Below are 19,435 nucleotides of genomic sequence, written 5' to 3' on the forward strand. Positions count from 1 at the left end.
TAGGACAGAACATGAAACACACTTCAACTTCCAAAATCCAGAATAATAAAATCTAAAAAAATGTAATAAACTGGCCCATGCTACCAGTGCATCCATTAATCAAGCCATGCTTATGATGGTCCATATCCTTGTTTTTCCCTATGCTGGCAGACACAAACTTTAAAGATATAGTCCATCATATGTAATTTGTGCATTTTGTTCGTTTGAAGCAACAAAAGTGTTCTAAATCTAATGAAGGATACTGAGCAACTAGCCTGAAGAAGTTTCAGCTCAGCTTCAGCTGTATATTCCGAGAAAAATAGTATTCTAAGATCTCGATTTCAAATCAAAAGTTGCTGAATCATGTTTTGAATTGGGCCTGAATTCAGCGTCCGAGATACTTCTCACTGAGCCGATTGCAGCTATACGCGATGTCGCGCACTGATCCGACGAATTATAGCAACCGCGTGCGCATGTGCGTCGTGCCAATGCTTGCGCGCGTTTCGCCAAACAACAAAACGAACTACTAATTTAAATTTTCCTACGATGCGTCTTAAGACGCACCGTTGGAAAGGCTTTCTTTCGTTGATTATTTCAAAATGACAGCTTGGCAGAAAGATTAATTTCACAGGGAGTTTAGTCCCCTTACTATCTTTCTACCAAGTATGTTTTTCAACAATAATTACACCAGTTACTTTTCGGATGGCTGCAAATGATGGACTATAGCTTTAAGACTTTACAATTGTATAAACTGCTCAAGATTCTCTTTTTTCTTGGTTCAATAATTGCCTGTTGTTAGAATTAAAAGGTAGGATTAGAAGTTGTGGATATTTTGTCATTAATCAGCTGAAGTAACAATTTACGAGTGGAGTCTGTTTATAAATATTTGTAAATAATTTGATGTGAATTAATTCATTACAAGAAAATAGAGTTGTCAGGCGTTATCTTTCATTGTTGGGTTGTACATATACAATGTACATGTATAGTTGTCATGGTTTTAGACAAAAGGGATACACATTCTAGGAATTGTCCTGAACATCAGCAATAGATTTCGCTGATCAAGTTAGCAGCTCTATGACACTTGGCTTAGACTTCACAGTTTCTGCGCAGGGGGGAATGAAGAGTTAGAAGTCTACCCGGCAGCTAAGTGTGTGACAAAATCATACATTTTGATACATTGTCTTCAGAAAAATTAAAACAATATTCTGCAATTAATTATCTTGGTCTTATTTCCTGTTGCTTATGCGTTAGCAACAAATCTTGTGCTTATCTCATGGGCATTGTTCTTCACCTGGGGAAATCTTGTTTCTGTGGTACAGTTATGATACAATTATGTACATCTCTACTTCCTAACAATAAATCTGCTATTAAAGAGTGTTTGAATATGGACGGATGTCGCCGTTTGTTCAGCGTTGCGGTTTCAGATATGCCAGAGACATGAGCAGCACTGAGTAGGCTCATAGCACAGCCCAGTCCTGCCCTTGCGATCCAAGACAGCGTTGGGGAAGAAATGGTTGATCAGCCAGAATGGAATCATCAGAACAATAAACACTGCGGGGGATAAAAATAAATCAAAGAATGTTTCAGCATTCATGACTAAAAAGATTGACAATAAAAAAGTTGACAAAACAAAGAAAACTTCGCAAGGAATGACAGATAGAGAACACATATTTAAAACCAATAACTAATGACAGTCCATTTAATATAGGTTTTCCCGGCCAATTTCCTAAAATGTTAATTCAGTTCTGAAAATCGGTCATTCATTTTCGTCTGAATTTGAGAATCGCTCTGAACGCGCGTTTCATTTTCGCTACCAGAGCATTTGATTCCATTTCAGTTCAATCAATTATTATGTGATTGAGCAGCACCTTTCGTTTATGTCCATTCAGATTCATTTACGAGACTTCTTTTTTGCTTTTAGAGGGCGATTTCAAACATTGACCATTCTATTTCACTTTTAGTTTAATTTTCTGTGATGCAATCTGCTATTTTGAATGAGAAAAACATACTTTTGATTGCACATTCACGAACTCTGCACGAAAAGGCATGCTTGCGTAATTAAATGCACAGGTAACGTAATTGGCCGTCTGTTTCTAAAACCGAATGCACAGACAATGAAAACGATTGAACTTTCGTTGAATTGAAGTGGGATTAAAGACGTGCATTCATTTTCAGCCGAAAATGAATGACCAATTTTTAGAAGTGAATGAACATTTCAGGAAATTGGCCGGGAAAACCTATGATAAAATATTGTGCACAATTCACTATGGAAGAGGCAAGTAATTGTAGTCAAGTGTCTTGCTCAAGGACACAATATCACATAGGGGTGTGCATCGGGACCGGGTACCCGAATACCGACCGTTGATATCAGGAACTGGTTCCAGATTATGGTAGCGAACTATCGTGTATCAATAACCAACTTTACAAATTACTTGGTAACTTCTAAGACAATGAAAAAGAAAGGTTTTCAATGTCATTTGTGGGGGATTTTCAAAATGAAAATCAGGCTACATGGGAAAACAAAACATATTTCACGTTCATGACGCTCACGAACTTTACACCGTAAAGCTATGCTCACTCTACACACTTGTATCTTGCTGTATTGATGCACCGATGTGGTTGTATTATCATGCGGACCTTTGTGAACAATCTGAACGGTAATTACTTCCGAGATTTGAATTTTGGGTTGAGTTTCTTAGTAACGGGTACCCATGTTTTTTTTCAATCTGGAACCCGGTTCCCGTACTACCCATAAATGCACAACCCAAGTATCACAACACTGCAACCACTGGGAGCAAACAGCTCAACTTATACTGCAAGTGACATACATATCCAAGTTTAAGTTGACTAACTTACCCATAGACAGTAGGCACAATATGACTGATGATAGGGACATGTAGTACAGTTCCAGTGTGTTGGTTTGCTGCAGGGGGAAACCACAAACAAAAAGACCACAAAATTAAAGTTACTGCGTCTAACCACTGATCTGTATAAAGACTGGACAGTGAATGCCGGTATGCTGTAATGGGAGCCAGGTGGGGACGCCAGCCACCAAGCTCCCATATCAAAGCGCACATGTAAACAAAGTGTGATGCCATTATATCTCAGGTTATTCTCAACTGATTTCCCTCCATTCTTTCCATTTTGAAAAGCCACATGAAGGGGGTTTGGAAAGTCATTTTGTAGTTCATATACAAGGTCTTTAATTTGGCGTATACCCTTCTGAAACATGTTGTACAATGGTGTTGGACTATACAAACAAAGCTATGTAAAACCATGTATTGTCCCGAACAAACAATATGTGGCTCTAAATACCACTCTCAGACACAAGCCTATAACTTCTTGTACAATACTTACACATTCAACTGCCAGTGATGTGAAGATTGTAAGAACCGTGCCAAAGATAAAACAGATGCCTCCAAAGATGTGAAACACCGCCTTGACCTCGAAGGGCACTGGGTCCATCACAGTGAATATCAGGGTGAAACCTGGCAGGACAAGAGACAAACAGAATGGACTAACAAGGGCACTGGGTCCATCACAGTGAATATCAGGGTAAAACCTGGCAGGACAAGAGACAAACAGAATGGACTAACAAGGGCACTGGGTCCATCACAGTGAATATCAGGGTAAAACCTGGCAGGACAAGAGACAAACAGAATGAACTAACAAGGGCACTGGGTCCATCACAGTGAATATCAGGGTAAAACCTGGCAGGACAAGAGACAAACGGAATGGACTAACAAGGGCACTGGGTCCATCACAGTGAATATCAGGGTAAAACCTGGCAGGACAAGAGACAAACGGAATGGACTAACAAGGGCACTTGGTCCATCACAGTGAATATCAGGGTAAAACCTGGCAGGACAAGAGACAAACAGAATGAACTAACATGGGGGCAAATGCAATCAAATGGGATAACAATAAGCTTCAAACTAGCACCATTCAACAACTAGTGGCTGACCTGACTTACACCTGTGCACTAGCATGTGTAATAAAGATTGTTACCAAAAAATAACAATTTTCTGTCATATTTTCTGAAGTGAAAAAATATAAATGGGAGTGGGGAATGCATTTATTAAATGCCTGTGCAGTCTTACAGATGACTCCCCATGCTATTGTCAAGTTTCACCTTGAAAAATAGACTTGTTTCTTTTTTCCCTAGAAATTATTTATTTTTGAACGGGACATCGAATGAAAAAATCCCCCAATGTTTAGTTATTGAATTATTTCTTCACAAAAATCAAGTTATTTGCTGCCAGACAATAATTCGGGGGGGGGGGGGGGGGGTCATTTGTGCACAAAATGAAATTCCTTTTCCAGCGGGTTTCAGACTACCATAATCGGAAGAAAGTTTTGAAGTTGTGAATTGACAAAAACATGTAAAACCGAGAATTACCCCAACTTACCGATCATACAAAATGTAAAAACAATGGACACAATGAGTTGGTCAAACAAATGTTGGCCGCAGAAGCGTGTTGAGTGCTCCCTGTCAATAAGGAGGAAAATTGAATTAAATACAACTCCAGATGGAAATGCTAATTTATGGCAGCGCCTGAGGTTAGTTCTCTATTCCGAAATGGACTCATGCAGAGTTTACAAAATATTGATCAATGGCCTTTCTACAGTGTATATGTAGTCCCCTTATGTGGTGCAGTGCGACTTTGCCCCCAACTTTCCTCATGCAGTGTTCCTGAACACTTTTGTTGACAAACTTCAAAATTATTATTAAAACCTACCGTGAAAACCTTGCGACAAATGTTAGTATTTCAAGTGAATAAAACCAAAAATGAAGAAAAAGTGGAGTCCAAAAATTGGGAAAAAAATTGGCCAAGGGTTCCCCAGCATTTGCACACCCAAAACTCTCCATAAATCCCAAGACAAAGATGTAAGAATTTATTTAATATTTACCGTTTATAATTATAAACCATTATTATTTTTTATCACATGTAAAACAAATATTTTGGTCAGAATATTATTTTTCACTTCAAAATAACATAACAATATTTTTTTTCAACATCTTGCTCATAATACCAGTCAAAATATGAAATGGAATGAAGTTTTTTACCCCCCAAAAAAGAGTATTACTGATCTCTTACCTTGTTAGTACAAAGAACTGGGGGATTAGTAACGCAATGGCAAATAAGATGATGATAACTCGACTGAAAAGGAAATAAACAAAAACAAAAACAATAGCCACAAATTTGTATTTTTCAGTAAATCAGAAATATACTACATACGTAAATGTACTAGCAGTTCATGGGGAGTGAGGCCTAGTGGTTAGGATTCATGACTCACGATCAGAGGGCAAAGGGTTCAAATCCAGCTGCTGGCCATATGTTGTGTCCTTGGGCAAGCCAATTCACCCCCACTTTCCTCTTTACTTTACTTTTCAAGTAATTCAACTTATCTAACCAGTTGTAACAAAATAAATAGGACACAACTCTATCATTGAACCATTTCCAGGCATAATTACATTCAATAAAAGTCTGTTTGGGTGTATACCTTGGTATATACACACATCTTCACCCAGTCACACACTCTTCACAAAGTCATCACAATGGTTAAAACATTCTCCAATTCAGAAGCATCTGATTCATATTTGCATTTATGCAGATATTTTGTAGAAATTATCTTGGCCTGTCCAATGCAATACATGTTGATGCCTCCTTTTTTCGGGAGGTGTATCATGAACCTACATCTTCATTCGGTTGCTCTTGGGAAACCAGCGGATGAAGTGAAACACAATGTGTGAGAAACCGTACCACCACATGATGAGAGCTCTCAGTCACAATGATGACAGGGAACAATCATGAAACCTGTGTGTAATTACAGAGAGATGTCATTAGTACATGAAGTATAACAAGTACATCCCAACTATGAGCAATGTCTAAGCATCAGAGCTAGTAAGTCCCAAGCTATGCACAAACACGGTTGCGCCCAGCAGGCTACATTGCATATGGCCATTTACATGTACTGTGCAGACGCTATTTTGAAAATGGCCTCCATGCAAATATTCACAATGGGGCCTCACCGATAAGGGTCATTCCACCGGGTTGGGGAACAATGTGTGACATATGACCATGTTAAGAAAAGCATGAATGCCTTGCTAGCAGTTGCTCTACATAATATTTGTTGTTGGGTATTTCACTATTGCAGAAAGTTTGAAATCATTTCCATGTATTTTGCCAAAAATATGAGCAAAAAATGTCATTTTGGATGTAACATTGACACCGTTTCAGTGTTCGTCCAAATATGACATTTGTACCTTTTTAAAAAATTTCTGCGAAATATTACCCAAATTTACTTTGCATACTTCTTAGTAAAGATGCTACACAATAAGAAAAGCTTTTGTCATGGTAGTCAGACATCAAATGGAGCAGCAATAATAGCTTGGTTGTGTGGACGTAACATTGACACGGTGTAAAACCCAAATGTCACTTCCATTGAGTGATTTTTACAAAGTTACCGTTACATCCACACTTGAAGTATTGTTTCTGCTATATTTGAACCCTGACTATACCCAAAAAAAAAAAAATTCTTGGTGCTTAGGTGTCCAGTTGTAAATATGCAATGTCAGTTTGGGTAACATTTTACATACGTGTAAAATATGGCCAAAAAGAAGAAGAATTTTTGGATGTAACATTGAGACGGTGTCAATGTTACGTCCAAATTAATACATTTTTGCTCATATTTTTGTCAAAGTACTTTCAAATGATTTCAAACTTTCTCAAATATTGAAACACCCTAAGACAAATATTATGTTAAGCAAACTGTTTAGAATGCATTGATACTTTTAATAATATAACCAAATATATGGATGTAACATGCACTGCTTCCCAACCCGGTGGAATGACTCATAAACGGTAAATTTAATTTCTTGCTGTGAATCACTGATAAATTTTCTCCTCGGTTCATCACTCGGACCGTGTGAGTTCGAATATATTGCTCATACTCTACAGTTGCATAAAGTCTTGCATCGAATGTTTGTGGAATCAAAATATATTGTAGAGTCTCTAAATTTTGAAAATTCGCCAACGAATGACCGTATGTTTTTACCTAGTTCCAGATCGCGTTTGCATATCAAAATTTTCAATATGAAATTTCACGAAAAACAGACATCTGAAAAAGGCAGCACTTTCTGATTAGCCTATAAAGAGGGTGAGTATGCTTCTAAAGCAAAAATAAACTACAAACTAAGCCTAAATGTGAAAATCACAATTTAACAAAGTTCTACATGTTTTTGTACATGGTGCAAGTGTGGCCTTTATTTACGGGGGTAGTCCAGTAAATTGGCAACATTTATGGCGATCGTGAAGTGTAGGGCCCCTGTTTTGTTTTGATCAAATTAGAATCAAAAATGTTTTTATCGCTCAAAACTCACCTTTACAATCAGAAGCAGACTTTTCTCAATTCTAATGACACCCATTTTGCAATTTTGAACAGATTCTTGGGGTAGAAATCACGATTTTCCTGCGCGGTTTGTGCCTTGTGATTCAGCGTGCCGTGTGTGCTCCCGGTACATCGCGCGGTGATCGCCATCTTTATTTTCGGGTCGCGTGTTGTTGCCGCGCTGTCATCGTCATTTTACCCCCAAATTGCCCTAAAAAAATCAAAACCCTGCCCTCTATCTATGACATACCTGTTTATTGAGAATGTCGCCAACTAGTTTGGTAGGTCCAAAAAACCGTCCAATGATTTTAAAGTGGATTTTTTTCCCTTATAGGAACCGGGCCCTACACTACACGATCGCCACATTAATGGGGCTAGACGCGGGCGCATTTTGGAATGACCGCATGATGACTTGGAAGCTCCAGTGTTTTCCATTGACGTTGCGTACTCAGCAATGCGTGTAAAATTGCCTCACAGGCAAGATGGCGCATTACCGTGAAACACCTTATTTTATCATGATGGGGACGGGGTAAAGGTTTTTAGTCTGTGCGTCTTTAGACGCACCGTTGGAAAGGCCTTCTTACGTTGATTTCTTCAAAATGACAGCTTGCCAGAAAGAATAATTTCACACTCACAGGGAGTTTAGTCCTTGGCCTAGATAGGGACTACTATCTGCCAACCGAGTATGTTTTTCAACAATAATTACATCAGTTACTTTTTGGATAGCTGCAAATGATGGACTGTAGCTTATTAAAATTAGATAGTGGATACATTGCCGGAGGTAATGCCGGCAAACTAACGTTTACTAAAGTTTGCCAGCGGCAATCCATATCAACAGAGGGCGCTGTACTCTCTAAGTCTAGGGCTGAATAATTACCACCAAACAGATAGGCAATACCATACTGCGCATGTTCAGTGCATATCCGGCAAGCTAACGTTTACTAAAGGTTTGCCGTCTCCGGCAAAATATCCACTGGCACTGCCTTAAAATTATACCTGCGTACGTCATGTACGTACAGTATCGTAGAGGGCGCTAAACAACGTGTTTGGGAAAAGAAAATTCGCACTGCAGTGCACTGGTCTTTAGTTGTCTAGTTTTGCTCGATTTCTGGTGGGCTCTACGATACTGTAGACAACTAAAGAGGAAACCATAACTACTCAATCGCCCACATAATGATAAAGCAACGAACTTACCAAAATCAAACAACTGCCTTACGACATGTACGAAAATTTGACATTATTTTGAAAACAATTTTGCAACACCAACCCTGAATCGCTATTTTTCACTCTATGCATCCGGTTCGTTAGTGTGACGTCACCTCCAGCACTTTTTGCACGATTGGAACCGGAAGTTAACGCAGCTCGAGCGTTTGCAGCCAATGGGCGCTAGTAATCAGTGGTGTGCGCGCGTGTATGACGTTTTTACTAACGAACCGGATTAGCGTTGGAGTGACGTCACGTAACCAGAACTACAGTCACGACTCATTCCCAGAGAATACCCACATCCTACAACATTAACAATAAAGAGTGTGTAAAACGAGGTTGTAAATGCAATTTTTGCTCTTGATCTCGCTGATATTGTTTCTTTTCCTTGCATTTTCTCATTGTTTTTAAGCGTCTCGAATAGTTTTTTGCTTGCAAAAACTAAAACCAAGACCATATTGGACCAAAATTATGTTTTAGAAAATACAATTTCGGCAGTTGTAGTGACAAAAACTATATTATGTTTATAGTCCACTCACGTGATTGGTTATATCCCCGTGGCGCAATGGATTAGCGCGTTGGACTTCTAATTCAAAGGTTGTGGGTTCGAGTCCCACCGGGGATGAATTTTTATTTTATTTTGGTTAATACCATTGTCATAAGAAAATCCGACTCCTTTGAAAATCGGACCCCTTTTACCTATGATTGGTTAATCCCTCTCACATTACAGGTCTTTCTCCCTATGCGATCCTAAAAATAGCATATTATACTTACTTACGCGTGCGCAATACAATGAGTCCATGTTTCATGGAGTCAACATACACCGTCTACAAATAACAAATGGTTGAGATGTGATAAAAAAAAAACAAGGTCGTATTTTTTTCTGAAATATACACTCTTTTCTTTTGTAAACCATGGAGAGCTAGAAAAATACGTGGAGCGCATTGTGCTTTGATGGAGATTTCACAGTCAGTGAAATTTTACGATGTTTTCTCCTGCATTCTTAGGTAACTGTAGCAATCCATTATTATAGCAATCCATTATGTATCTTAAGATATTTTTATATGAATATATATTTTTTATAAAGTCTGCGAAATAATAAATGAATCGATGCATGAACAAAATAATTATCGGACTAATATCAGGCGCAGATCCGGGGGGGGGGGGGTAAAAAAAAACCCAGCTCTGTCAATTTTTGTGTTTTGTGCATAGAAATTCGTTAAGAATAATACGACCCGTCACCCCCCGACACCCAAAAAAATATACTGGTAATGATAATGTCCGCCTGTGCACAAAATACGGACAGCGCCAGCTTACTTAGGGGGGGGGGGGGATTTATTCTGTAATTGTAGTGTTACTAATCGTCAGATTTGAACAGCGCCCCCACTGAAAGTATGGTACAAGCCCCCCCCCCCCCCCCCCCCCCCCGATTTTACAGACGCCAAATGTCCGGAAAAAACACACCGTGTGTACATTTCAGCATTGTTTTGCTGATGCCCCCCCCCCCCGCAAAAAATTCCTTGACCCGCCCCTGAATGTCACGACACTAAATTGTTCATTGTTCAACAGATCAGGCAAACAGTGTAGTTCCGGTTAATTTCCCGTGCTATTTTCGAGTTTCACCTGGACAAACAGATTTGGGGTTTTTTTCAATTGCTTTTTTTCCTAGCAACACAAAAGTTATTCACCTTTGAGAGAGACTTCGAAGGAAAAATCCACCGACTTTTAGTGTGTAACTGAATTATTTGTTCCCATGAATAATCGAATTCTTGCAGCCAATAATTCTTCTCGAGTAGGGCAGGTTCCGATTCATTTTGTGCGCAAAACGAAAGCCCTTTTTCAGAGGGTTACAGACGCCCACAATTTTTACATTAAAACAAAATATGAACTGAATATTCGTTTGGAGAAGACTCTTTTTTGAAGAGCAGGCGGGATATACACCTTTCAGGTTATATACTTTTTTCCCACTGGAACAGTATTAATTGAATGATTTTCAAGCTTCAAAATGAATAAGACTGCTGTAAAGAGCTTTCTGATTGGATTAACTTGAAATATACAAATATTAAATATTAAGGCGCCTGACGTTTCGAACTTAACAAATTCTGCTTCAGAGACACTGTGATAAAAAACAGTCAATACAATAAAACATTCTCGGAGGCATTAAAATTATATAAAATGTTAGTAATAAAATTGACATCCATCAGTCAAATGCAAACGAAATTGATTAAGTCTAGAGGCTCAGGAGCATAGTAAAGAAAGAAACCAACCAGGATTTTCCGGTTACAAGAACTCTAGTCCCACTTAAGAAATATATTTGTTCCCAAAATTTGGGAAATTTTTTATTTATCAATTTTTTATCAATTAGTTTTAGGAAAGGGTCGATGAAGCGCCTCAGCCTCCATGCAAACCCGCTTCGACCATGGAAAAAGAAATGCTTCGACTCATTAAATAATTATAGCGCCCTCAATATTCAAAACATTCATGGTCCCCATCCCATGCTGTAACACATGATTTATATAGCAATTTTGTTACCAGCGATATAAAAATGTTAAATAACAAAGCACATTGCAGCGCCAGCGTGTGTCCGGTGGTATTACTGGGATGACCGTTTTAGCCGATTTTCGGCTAACTTTGACAGATTATCTGTTAAAAAACGAGTTTGACAGAAAATTTGACAGAATGGATTTTTTGGTAGATTTCTGGCAGAATTCTGCAAAAATGGTTGACAGAACATAGCAAATTTGAAAAAAGTAGATTTGTTAAAAAAAAAGTTTCAATCTTTTCAAACAACCCTTGCAAAACAGAACAGGGTTGCCTGGTTTATGTGCTGAGGTTCACTGGGAAATGGATTTCGTCGTGACAAAGCCTCGTTTATTTGACTATATATTGTTTATGATGTAATTCGAACCTTAATTAAGGCAAAATTACAAGATCTGCATGTGTGATTTTAAGTGTTAATAGTGTATTCCGAGTACTTCATGGAAATTTGGCAGATTTTTGATAAATCTGACAGATTTTTGAAGTACATTTAGCAGAATTTGGCCATGACCTTACGGTCACCCTGCCATTTGTATATTGCTCACGAGAAAGAAATCCCCGAGCAGCTGAGAAATCGAAATTGTCATCAGCATTCCTCAAGTTTTCTATATCTGTTTCCAAAATGGGAGTTCCAAAGTTTTATCGCTGGATCAGCGAAAGGTATCCATGTTTGAGTGAAGTAGTAAAAGAAAACCAGGTAAATATATTTTGTAAAAAAACACAGGCATGACACTTGACAGGCACAGCGGCTTCGCCATCCGGCGATATTCGGCATTCCTCAGGATAGCATGTCGTGAAAGGGAGACTCTTTTTGGTGTAGTGGGGGTGGTACGAATTGAATGACAAATACTTGTGGGTGTCTGTAGGCTTGAAATATATATCTGTGATGAAAAATCCATCGTCTAGTTGTACAAGAACGTCTAGAAAGGCAATGTGTGAGTTGGAAAGCTCATGTGTGAATTTGATGGTTGGGTGGGCGGAGTTACAGTATTCAAGGAACTCATCGAAGGTGGAGCGACTCCCTGACCAAAGCAAGAAAATGCCGTCGATGTATCTCCACCAACAAATGGGTTTGTGTGGAGAATTAGTGAGGAGTTTGACCTCAAGCTGACCCATGAACAAATTGGCATAATTGGGGGCCATGGCAGTGCCCATGGCCGTACCTTGAGTCTGAAGATAATGATTGTTAATGTTATTGAACTCAAAATTGTTTAATGTGAGTATGAGTTTGATGAAGTTCTTGAGTGTTTCTGTCGAGTGTTCTTTAGATGTGCGAGTGTGCTTTAGATGTGTGAGGGTTCTTTTTTAGCAATATCTTCACACAGTAGTACTAGTAGTGGGGCTAGCAGCGAGCACGAATGCAAAGATGTTTATGTGCTGTAAACCGAACTGCATGCAGTGTAACGACTGTTACGCCAGTGATGATACAACAAATGGTTACACGATGTTTATGGTAAAACTAAAAGTGTGCTTTAGGACACTGTTCTGATATTATAAGAAAACAAAGGCACTTTAATTTTTTTTTTTTAATGTTACAATGCTGAATACAATTACACAATAGTTGGTGATGATACCAGAAGAAAAAGCCACTTTATCGTGTTTATACATGTATTCTTGCCCTCACCGAACTTGTTCGTTAAAATACCATCATACCATGTCTGCAAAGTCACAATTGAAAAAATTGACAGACATAAATTGCAAAAATCTGGTGTCCTGAACTACACTCTCACCTTGTTGATCATGTGTAATATACTTAGTCTACCACAGCATGCATGACAAGTCAAGATTATTAATTGTATGAATTGATACATGAACATTATCTTCTTTGCAGTTTATTATTAAAGATTTGAATTAAAACATAAAACCTTTTGCATTTCCGGGACCATAATTCCTGGTAGGTAGGAGATTCTGGAGAATTCTGTTGACTGAGGAATGACAACAGTTGTCCTAGTCCGAAAATTTGGGACTCTCAATACTGTTTATGAGAGTCCCAAAACCTAAGGTATCCATATTGTGCAAAAGTTTGTGCTGCATAATAAAACCAGTGTGAATCAAATGTGCAAGCTTCTTACTCACTACAGTTTGTTCAATAATCCCCGAAACTTCTGTCCTGCAAAGTTGCTGTTGTGAGCATTGCATCACCAAAAATTCAGCGTTTAATTCTAATTTTGAAGGGAGTTATCGAAATCCAAACGTGAGACATCACGTTGATGTGTACTGCAATGCATTGTGCAAAAAGACTCCTCAGCTAAAACATTTTCATCGTTTTTCAGCGCCCTCTTGTTGATCTGAGTGAATGCAGAATGTTTCATGTTTTAACAGAGGGCGCTATGTTCATTTGGCCATCGATTAAAAAATAAGTAAGCTGCAAGGCTCTTCCTACACCTACCCAGAATACCTTGGGAATCACACCACCATTTCGAAAGCATGGAGAATGAAGTGGATGGTTTTTAACTGTCAAAAACTTGCCTTAAAATTGGATTTAAGGTCTCAAATTTTGCAGGTGACATGCTTGCAACTTAAGCATTTTGATGTTTGTGTTGTGTGGGCATTAATTAGCCGAATGGTGAGTAAAAAAACGTCAGTAGTAATTTTGCACGTTTTTATGCACTCACGGTCCCAGTCTGCAGTTGGCCCTGTCTAAATTTAAAGGGAAGATACAACATTTGCAAACATCCAAAAACGAAAGTATCATATTATCACGAAATATCTTACTGGATTGTAAGGGAATGAGATTTTAAAACCCTGTAAAATCGTGGTTCCTGTTTTTTTTCAAAAACTGCTCTTAATTTTTCATAATTAGTTTTTTTCCGCGTTTTCTTTGCGTTGATTACACACCTGTGTAGGGGTAAAAGTCTGCCGGCCCGATTCTCTGACCTTACAATTCCCCAAAGTCAACAAACTGCTCAGTTTCATCTTAAGTAGGTCAGGGAACCAGACTACAAGAACATGATGTTTTTCTTGGATTTTCCAGCATCTTCAAGCCCAAAATCTGAAACAAGTCGGTTTGACAATATTAGCTATAACATGCTTATCTCCCAAGTCCACTTACTACTAAAAATTGCAGCAAGAGCAAATGTTGTACATACCCTTTAAATAATGACATCGATACGTCATGACTGTAGTAACGACCTGAAGAACATTATAAACAGATGTAATAAATGAAGAGGTACATGTACGATTTCCCCTCCAGATTCCAGAATTTGATAATTTGTACCTGGACATGAATGGAATCATCCACCCTTGCTCCCATCCTAATGATGAAGATGTCCATTTTCGCATCACTGAAGAGCAGATCTTTGAAGCAATATTCCATTATATTGAGGTAACACATTTTCACCATTTGACTCTATTTTCATTTATCCATTATATGTTTGTCTTTGACCTTGTTCATCATTGAGATTATGTAGATTTTGCATTACAAAACACGGAAAGATTTCCATATACGAAGTTCACTTAACACCCTGTGTACAAACCCTATGAGATTGGACTGAAAAATTCTAAGTGTTTTCTAAGAAAATGCTTGTATTTTCTCACTGCTCAAATTGACTTTGATGACATGAAATTGCTATCTGGGGGCTTGTTAGTCAATACAGAGGAAAATTTGTGAACTTCGCATATGGTAATCTTGCCCAAAACACATCGTCAGAAAATACAAAATCACAGTGTTACCAATGAAATATAACAGACGCTCAAGTTTTGAAGTTAAAACCATATCCCAGACAATTTGGATTTCACCATAGTTTACAGTATATCTTGTGCTCCAGTTTGCAAACTAATTGTCTTTGGAATGAATGAAAAATAGCAAATTGCAGAACCAACATGTAGGCTCGTGTAGAGTTCTGTGTTAACCCTAACTCCCTAGGCCCTTTTGACTAGGAACCATGCTCAATCCTGCAAAATATTCCAATTGCCCTGCCATGTAAAAATTGGATTCAGCCTCAATCCTCCAAAATCATCCATTATTTCTTGAATGTTTATTCATTGGAGGGGTGAATATTGCCTTAGGGATCCTGCAAAATCCTCCAATCACTGTTAACCGTAACCCCTAGGGCCTTTTTATAGGAACCATCCTCAATGCTCCAAACACCCGGAGGACTTTGAAGGATTGAGAAAGGTAATGGTTAATGGGTTGAGGCAGAGCCGATGACATTCAGAAGCAGTGTGTATGATATCGAGCATAATGCAGGGCTCAGTTATGCATGGCTGAATATTAGCAATGCAGGGTACAGCCTAACTCGATGCCATTCAGCCTCAATCCTGCAAAATCCTCCAAAAAAAGGTTAGGGCTAATCCCAAACTGAAAACTGCAGTTGGAATTCTGAACTGGCTTTTGTTATTATTCTTCAAATTGGGTTGGTTTCTTGGTAGGTACTGTTTCGCATCATCAAGCCTCGCAAGGTCTTCTTCATGGCAGTGGACGGCGTGGCTCCGCGCGCCAAGATGAACCAGCAACGAGGGCGCCGTTTCCGCTCGGCCCGAGAGGCGGAAGAGAGGGAGAAAGAAGCCATGTCCAAGGGGGAGGTTCTGCCATCGGAGAAACGCTTTGACTCCAACTGCATCACCCCTGGCACGCCCTTCATGGTGCGTCTTCATGAACAGCTGAAATACTTTGTGCGTCAGAAGCTGACCAAAGATCCTACGTGGCAGGGACTGACAGTCTACCTCTCAGGACATGAGGTTAGTATAGACTCTTTCAACAAGTACATCATCAACGGTTACAAGGAGAAAGTCAGTAGGGACATGGGAACTGTTAAGTAAAATTAGGCAGTGCTGTAGACACAAGTCCAGGACTCGGACTTGAGTCGATCTCGAGTCACATGTTTCGTGACTCGGACTCGACTTGAGTCACACTGGAAAATGACTTGGACTCGGACTTGACTGTGATGACTCGGACTCGAGCTTGGTGACTCGTGACTTGAGTCACGTATTTTACATCAAAGAAAAAACATAACATTATGTATTTGTGCGACGAATGTAGCATTCTTTTTTATTCCATAGACAAAAAACGGCGCTGCGGAAAATCGTATCCAGGGGCCGCACGCGCACGCCTAGCGCCTGCACGACAAGCACAGGCAGCGCCCAGTGTCATGGATGATTGAAAAATATCTTTACAAACAAGTGACTTGTGACTCGGGCTTGGACTCGAGGCTTGTGACTCGAGACTTGGACTCGTTCTCGATGTTGGTGACTCGGGACTCGGGCTCGGACTCGACGTTGGTGACCCAACTACAACACTGAAATTAGTTGTGCAACCTTCGCGCCATATGCACATAAACCAGTGTGTACTTGTTCTACATTAATCCAGAGGACAGACACACAAAGGGAGAACAACAGATCCTTTCAGTCCTCGGGAGTTGGGTCTTTTGTTCAAAACGGTCCTCTGTAGTAAGCTTGTGTGCTTAGTCTATGGGAGAGTGTTATATTACAGGGACAAAGGAAAACACAAAGCACTGTCCTCAGGAGTATAGTAAAACAAGAGTGCGTGCGCGCGCATGCTGTATGGGTGGTGACAAAGTAATATGTTATGTAATGTAAGTCTACCAAGTAGAGGGCAGAGACGGAGCAGCAAAGCAAACATCTAAGAAGTTAACCAAACTGTTCTGTTCAGGACTACTATTACTTCCAAAAGGATGACCATTGTTGCAAAAAATAACAAAACATAATGAACACAACAAATAAAGAAAGATTAAAACATTAAAAAAGCAAAACTATCCTCATCCAAAGCCATTTCATTCTTAACAAATGACAATTGAGACCGTGGACAGATTGAAAAATCAGCACTTATTTTGAAATTGGCCGTAACTCATTAAATATATTTACCCGTTTGGAAAGATTTTTTCGTTGTTTAAAAGCTAATGGACTATACTCTCTAAATATGTATAGATATTTGCAATGTTTTTTTTTTAAAGCTGTAAAAAAGAGGACGCTTTGAAGGTTCGTTTTTTTTTGTAGACGCTATGTATAGCTGGTAATTGATAGCTGGCTATCATTGGCTGATGACCAGTGATTGACTATTGATTATCTTGTTGATTGTAGACACCAGGAGAAGGAGAGCATAAGATCATGGACTTCATCCGTTCAGAGAGAGCTCGTAAGGACTATGATCCCAACACCAGGCACTGCCTGTATGGCCTGGATGCAGACCTGGTAGGTTTCTAATTTTTTTGTAACTTCAGACAAAGAAGTATTATCAGGGGTGTGAAATCTCCACTTTTTAGCGAATTTCCGCTATCTTGTTCAGCGTGCCACATTTTGTTTTCCGCTTTTTTACCGATGGTTCAGATTTTCAGATCATCCGCGCGTAAGCATTGATTTTAGATCTGTTTATTTTATTTTCCACCGCTGCCGAACGCACGCGAAAAACACAGTCGATCTTCTCTCTACACGTGGCTCTGTGGTGCGTGCAAGCGAGTATTCAATGTACAATCACCCATATATACGTGTACTGTACGTGTGCCGTATATACGATGCGATGTGCATGCATTTTTTCAGCTCGAAGCCGCGTGTGCTTGTACAATGTATTGTACACTACATGTAAACAGCATCCCGGGAACCAACAGTCATTGCGCTGTGATTGGCTGCAGATAAATACGAATATTCACACATGTGCCATGAAGTGCGTTGGGACTCTTTGCAGCCATTCCTGTGTCTGTTTAAGTAGTGACACCCTATTATCTCTACAATAACTCGCTGTAAACACTGAAAAGATCACTTTGCACACGTCTTGTTGCAAATATAAAGCCTTGAAATAAGACTCGTAAATTGTCGCCGCGCCGATAGAGGGCTTCATGCAGGGCAAAGTTCATTTGTTAGTTTTATTTCTTTTCGCGCATCTGCATCCTGCATTCGCTGCATGCTGCTAGCGTACATGTACGTACGTTAGTGTATCATTTCGTATGTATTTTCCAAGAACTTTTTGGCATAATTAATTCTACAAGATGTCAGTGCAACACAAATGCATAATTGTCCAAAGAGGTTCGGAGTTTGATACCGACATTGACAAGACCGATCCTCAAGTTACAAATCCGTGGAAATGGATTTGGATGGATCACACTATTCATGGGCAGAAATTAGCCGACACGATCAGAAAAATCCAAAAGCCTGGACAACGATGTGCATTCTTTTCTTAAGTAAGAGCTAGATTTAAAGGAGGAGGATGATTCTCCTTGCCTTCAGTAGATTTCTAGGATCGCAAAGGATTTGTCTTAATTTTTTTTTGTATTTTTTTGTAAGGTGTATTTATATTTTTTCCATGTGCAGATCATGCTAGGCCTGATTTCCCATGATCCTCACTTCTCCCTCCTGCGTGAGGAGGTCCGATTCGGCAAGATAGCCAACCAGAAACGACCCACGACCCCTGAAGAGACCACCTTTCACCTCTTGCACCTGTCACTCATGCGGGAATACCTGGAGATTGAGTTCAGTGCACTCAAGGTAAAAGTGAAATAAAAACATACCAAAGAAAGGATCAAACCCTAGATGTGTATAGCAGAATGGTACAGGTACAAACAGCATTTGACCCACTTGTTGAGTTTTATCCTGTTTTGTAACCAAAAAATATTTAGATCAACCTGTATAAGTTTTGTTCACATATGTGTATGAGATTCATTGGATTTAAACTTACAAAAAAAAGGGGGGACTGGAATAGTATTGTTCATCGAGTCAGGTTGACAATACAAGTCAGGACATAAATTAACTTGATAACAACTTTAGCCCTTTCTGTCCCTACCTGATTGCATTGATTTTATTCGACTAAGGATGTACTTGTCACACATTTTATTCATTCTAAGGATTGGAAGATCCCTTAAAAATAATTCAGGCCTGTGAAATTCATTACACATGCATGTGTAGGTATCAGAAGGCCTATGAAATTCAGAACGAGCTGGCCAAGTTTTCTTTTTTGTGAACTTAATATCTTTGGAAATTACGAAAAAACTGCAGTTTCTTTGCAATTTTTTTCTTAATTCAAAGCTCAGGAATGAGTGACAACAGTGTTGGCTCATCTATCAGAATACGCGGCATGGATAAACGTCTTCTTAGAATCTAATATTTAATCTTGATATTTTATTTGTTGTAATCCTTAGCGTCACATTGACTGGTTTGACATGGAGCGTATCATTGATGACTGGGTGCTTATGGGATACCTCGTTGGTAACGACTTCATCCCCCATCTGCCAAATATGCATATATCCCACAACGCACTGCCCATGTTGTACAAGGCCTACATTGAGATCCTGCCTTCGCTTGGTGGTAAGTTGTCGTAAATAGGTAGTTGAATTCTGGGAAGGGCTGGGGCTGTTTAACCCTAATCCTCTAGGTT

The 19,435-nt window shown here is 39.2% G+C and overlaps 2 protein-coding genes and 1 non-coding gene across 4 annotated transcripts in view; 2 read left to right on the forward strand and 1 right to left on the reverse strand.

The window, feature by feature from the left end:
* Positions 1-636: 636 nt before the first annotated feature.
* LOC119732272 lies at positions 637-8,661 on the reverse strand. Its single transcript, XM_038205731.1, has 7 exons — positions 8,566-8,661; positions 5,679-5,798; positions 5,079-5,141; positions 4,389-4,468; positions 3,337-3,467; positions 2,836-2,902; positions 637-1,530 (listed from the first exon to the last, which is right to left on the reverse strand). Exons 2-7 carry the CDS (start codon positions 5,750-5,752, stop codon positions 1,400-1,402), a joined length of 546 nt encoding a protein of 181 aa, XP_038061659.1. The 5' UTR covers positions 5,753-5,798; positions 8,566-8,661; the 3' UTR covers positions 637-1,399.
* Positions 8,662-9,125: 464 nt separating this feature from the next.
* Positions 9,126-9,199, forward strand: Trnar-ucu. Its single transcript has one exon. It is a non-coding gene; the product is annotated as a tRNA-Arg (tRNA).
* A 2,424-nt stretch (positions 9,200-11,623) lies between these two features.
* The window catches only part of LOC119731594 (5'-3' exoribonuclease 1-like), a 50,778-nt gene continuing 42,966 nt past the window's right edge, over positions 11,624-19,435 (forward strand). For both annotated transcript variants that reach the window (XM_038204787.1, XM_038204788.1), the window contains exons 1-6: positions 11,624-11,809; positions 14,306-14,437; positions 15,484-15,792; positions 17,152-17,262; positions 18,376-18,549; positions 19,200-19,365. In XM_038204787.1, the coding sequence (XP_038060715.1) occupies positions 11,735-11,809; positions 14,306-14,437; positions 15,484-15,792; positions 17,152-17,262; positions 18,376-18,549; positions 19,200-19,365 (967 nt within the window). In that variant the 5' untranslated portion in view covers positions 11,624-11,734. The remainder of the gene's footprint in view (positions 11,810-14,305; positions 14,438-15,483; positions 15,793-17,151; positions 17,263-18,375; positions 18,550-19,199; positions 19,366-19,435) is intronic.

Source organism: Patiria miniata, unplaced genomic scaffold (assembly GCF_015706575.1).
Source record: "Patiria miniata isolate m_02_andy unplaced genomic scaffold, ASM1570657v1 HiC_scaffold_24, whole genome shotgun sequence".
NCBI lineage: Eukaryota > Metazoa > Echinodermata > Asteroidea > Valvatida > Asterinidae > Patiria > Patiria miniata.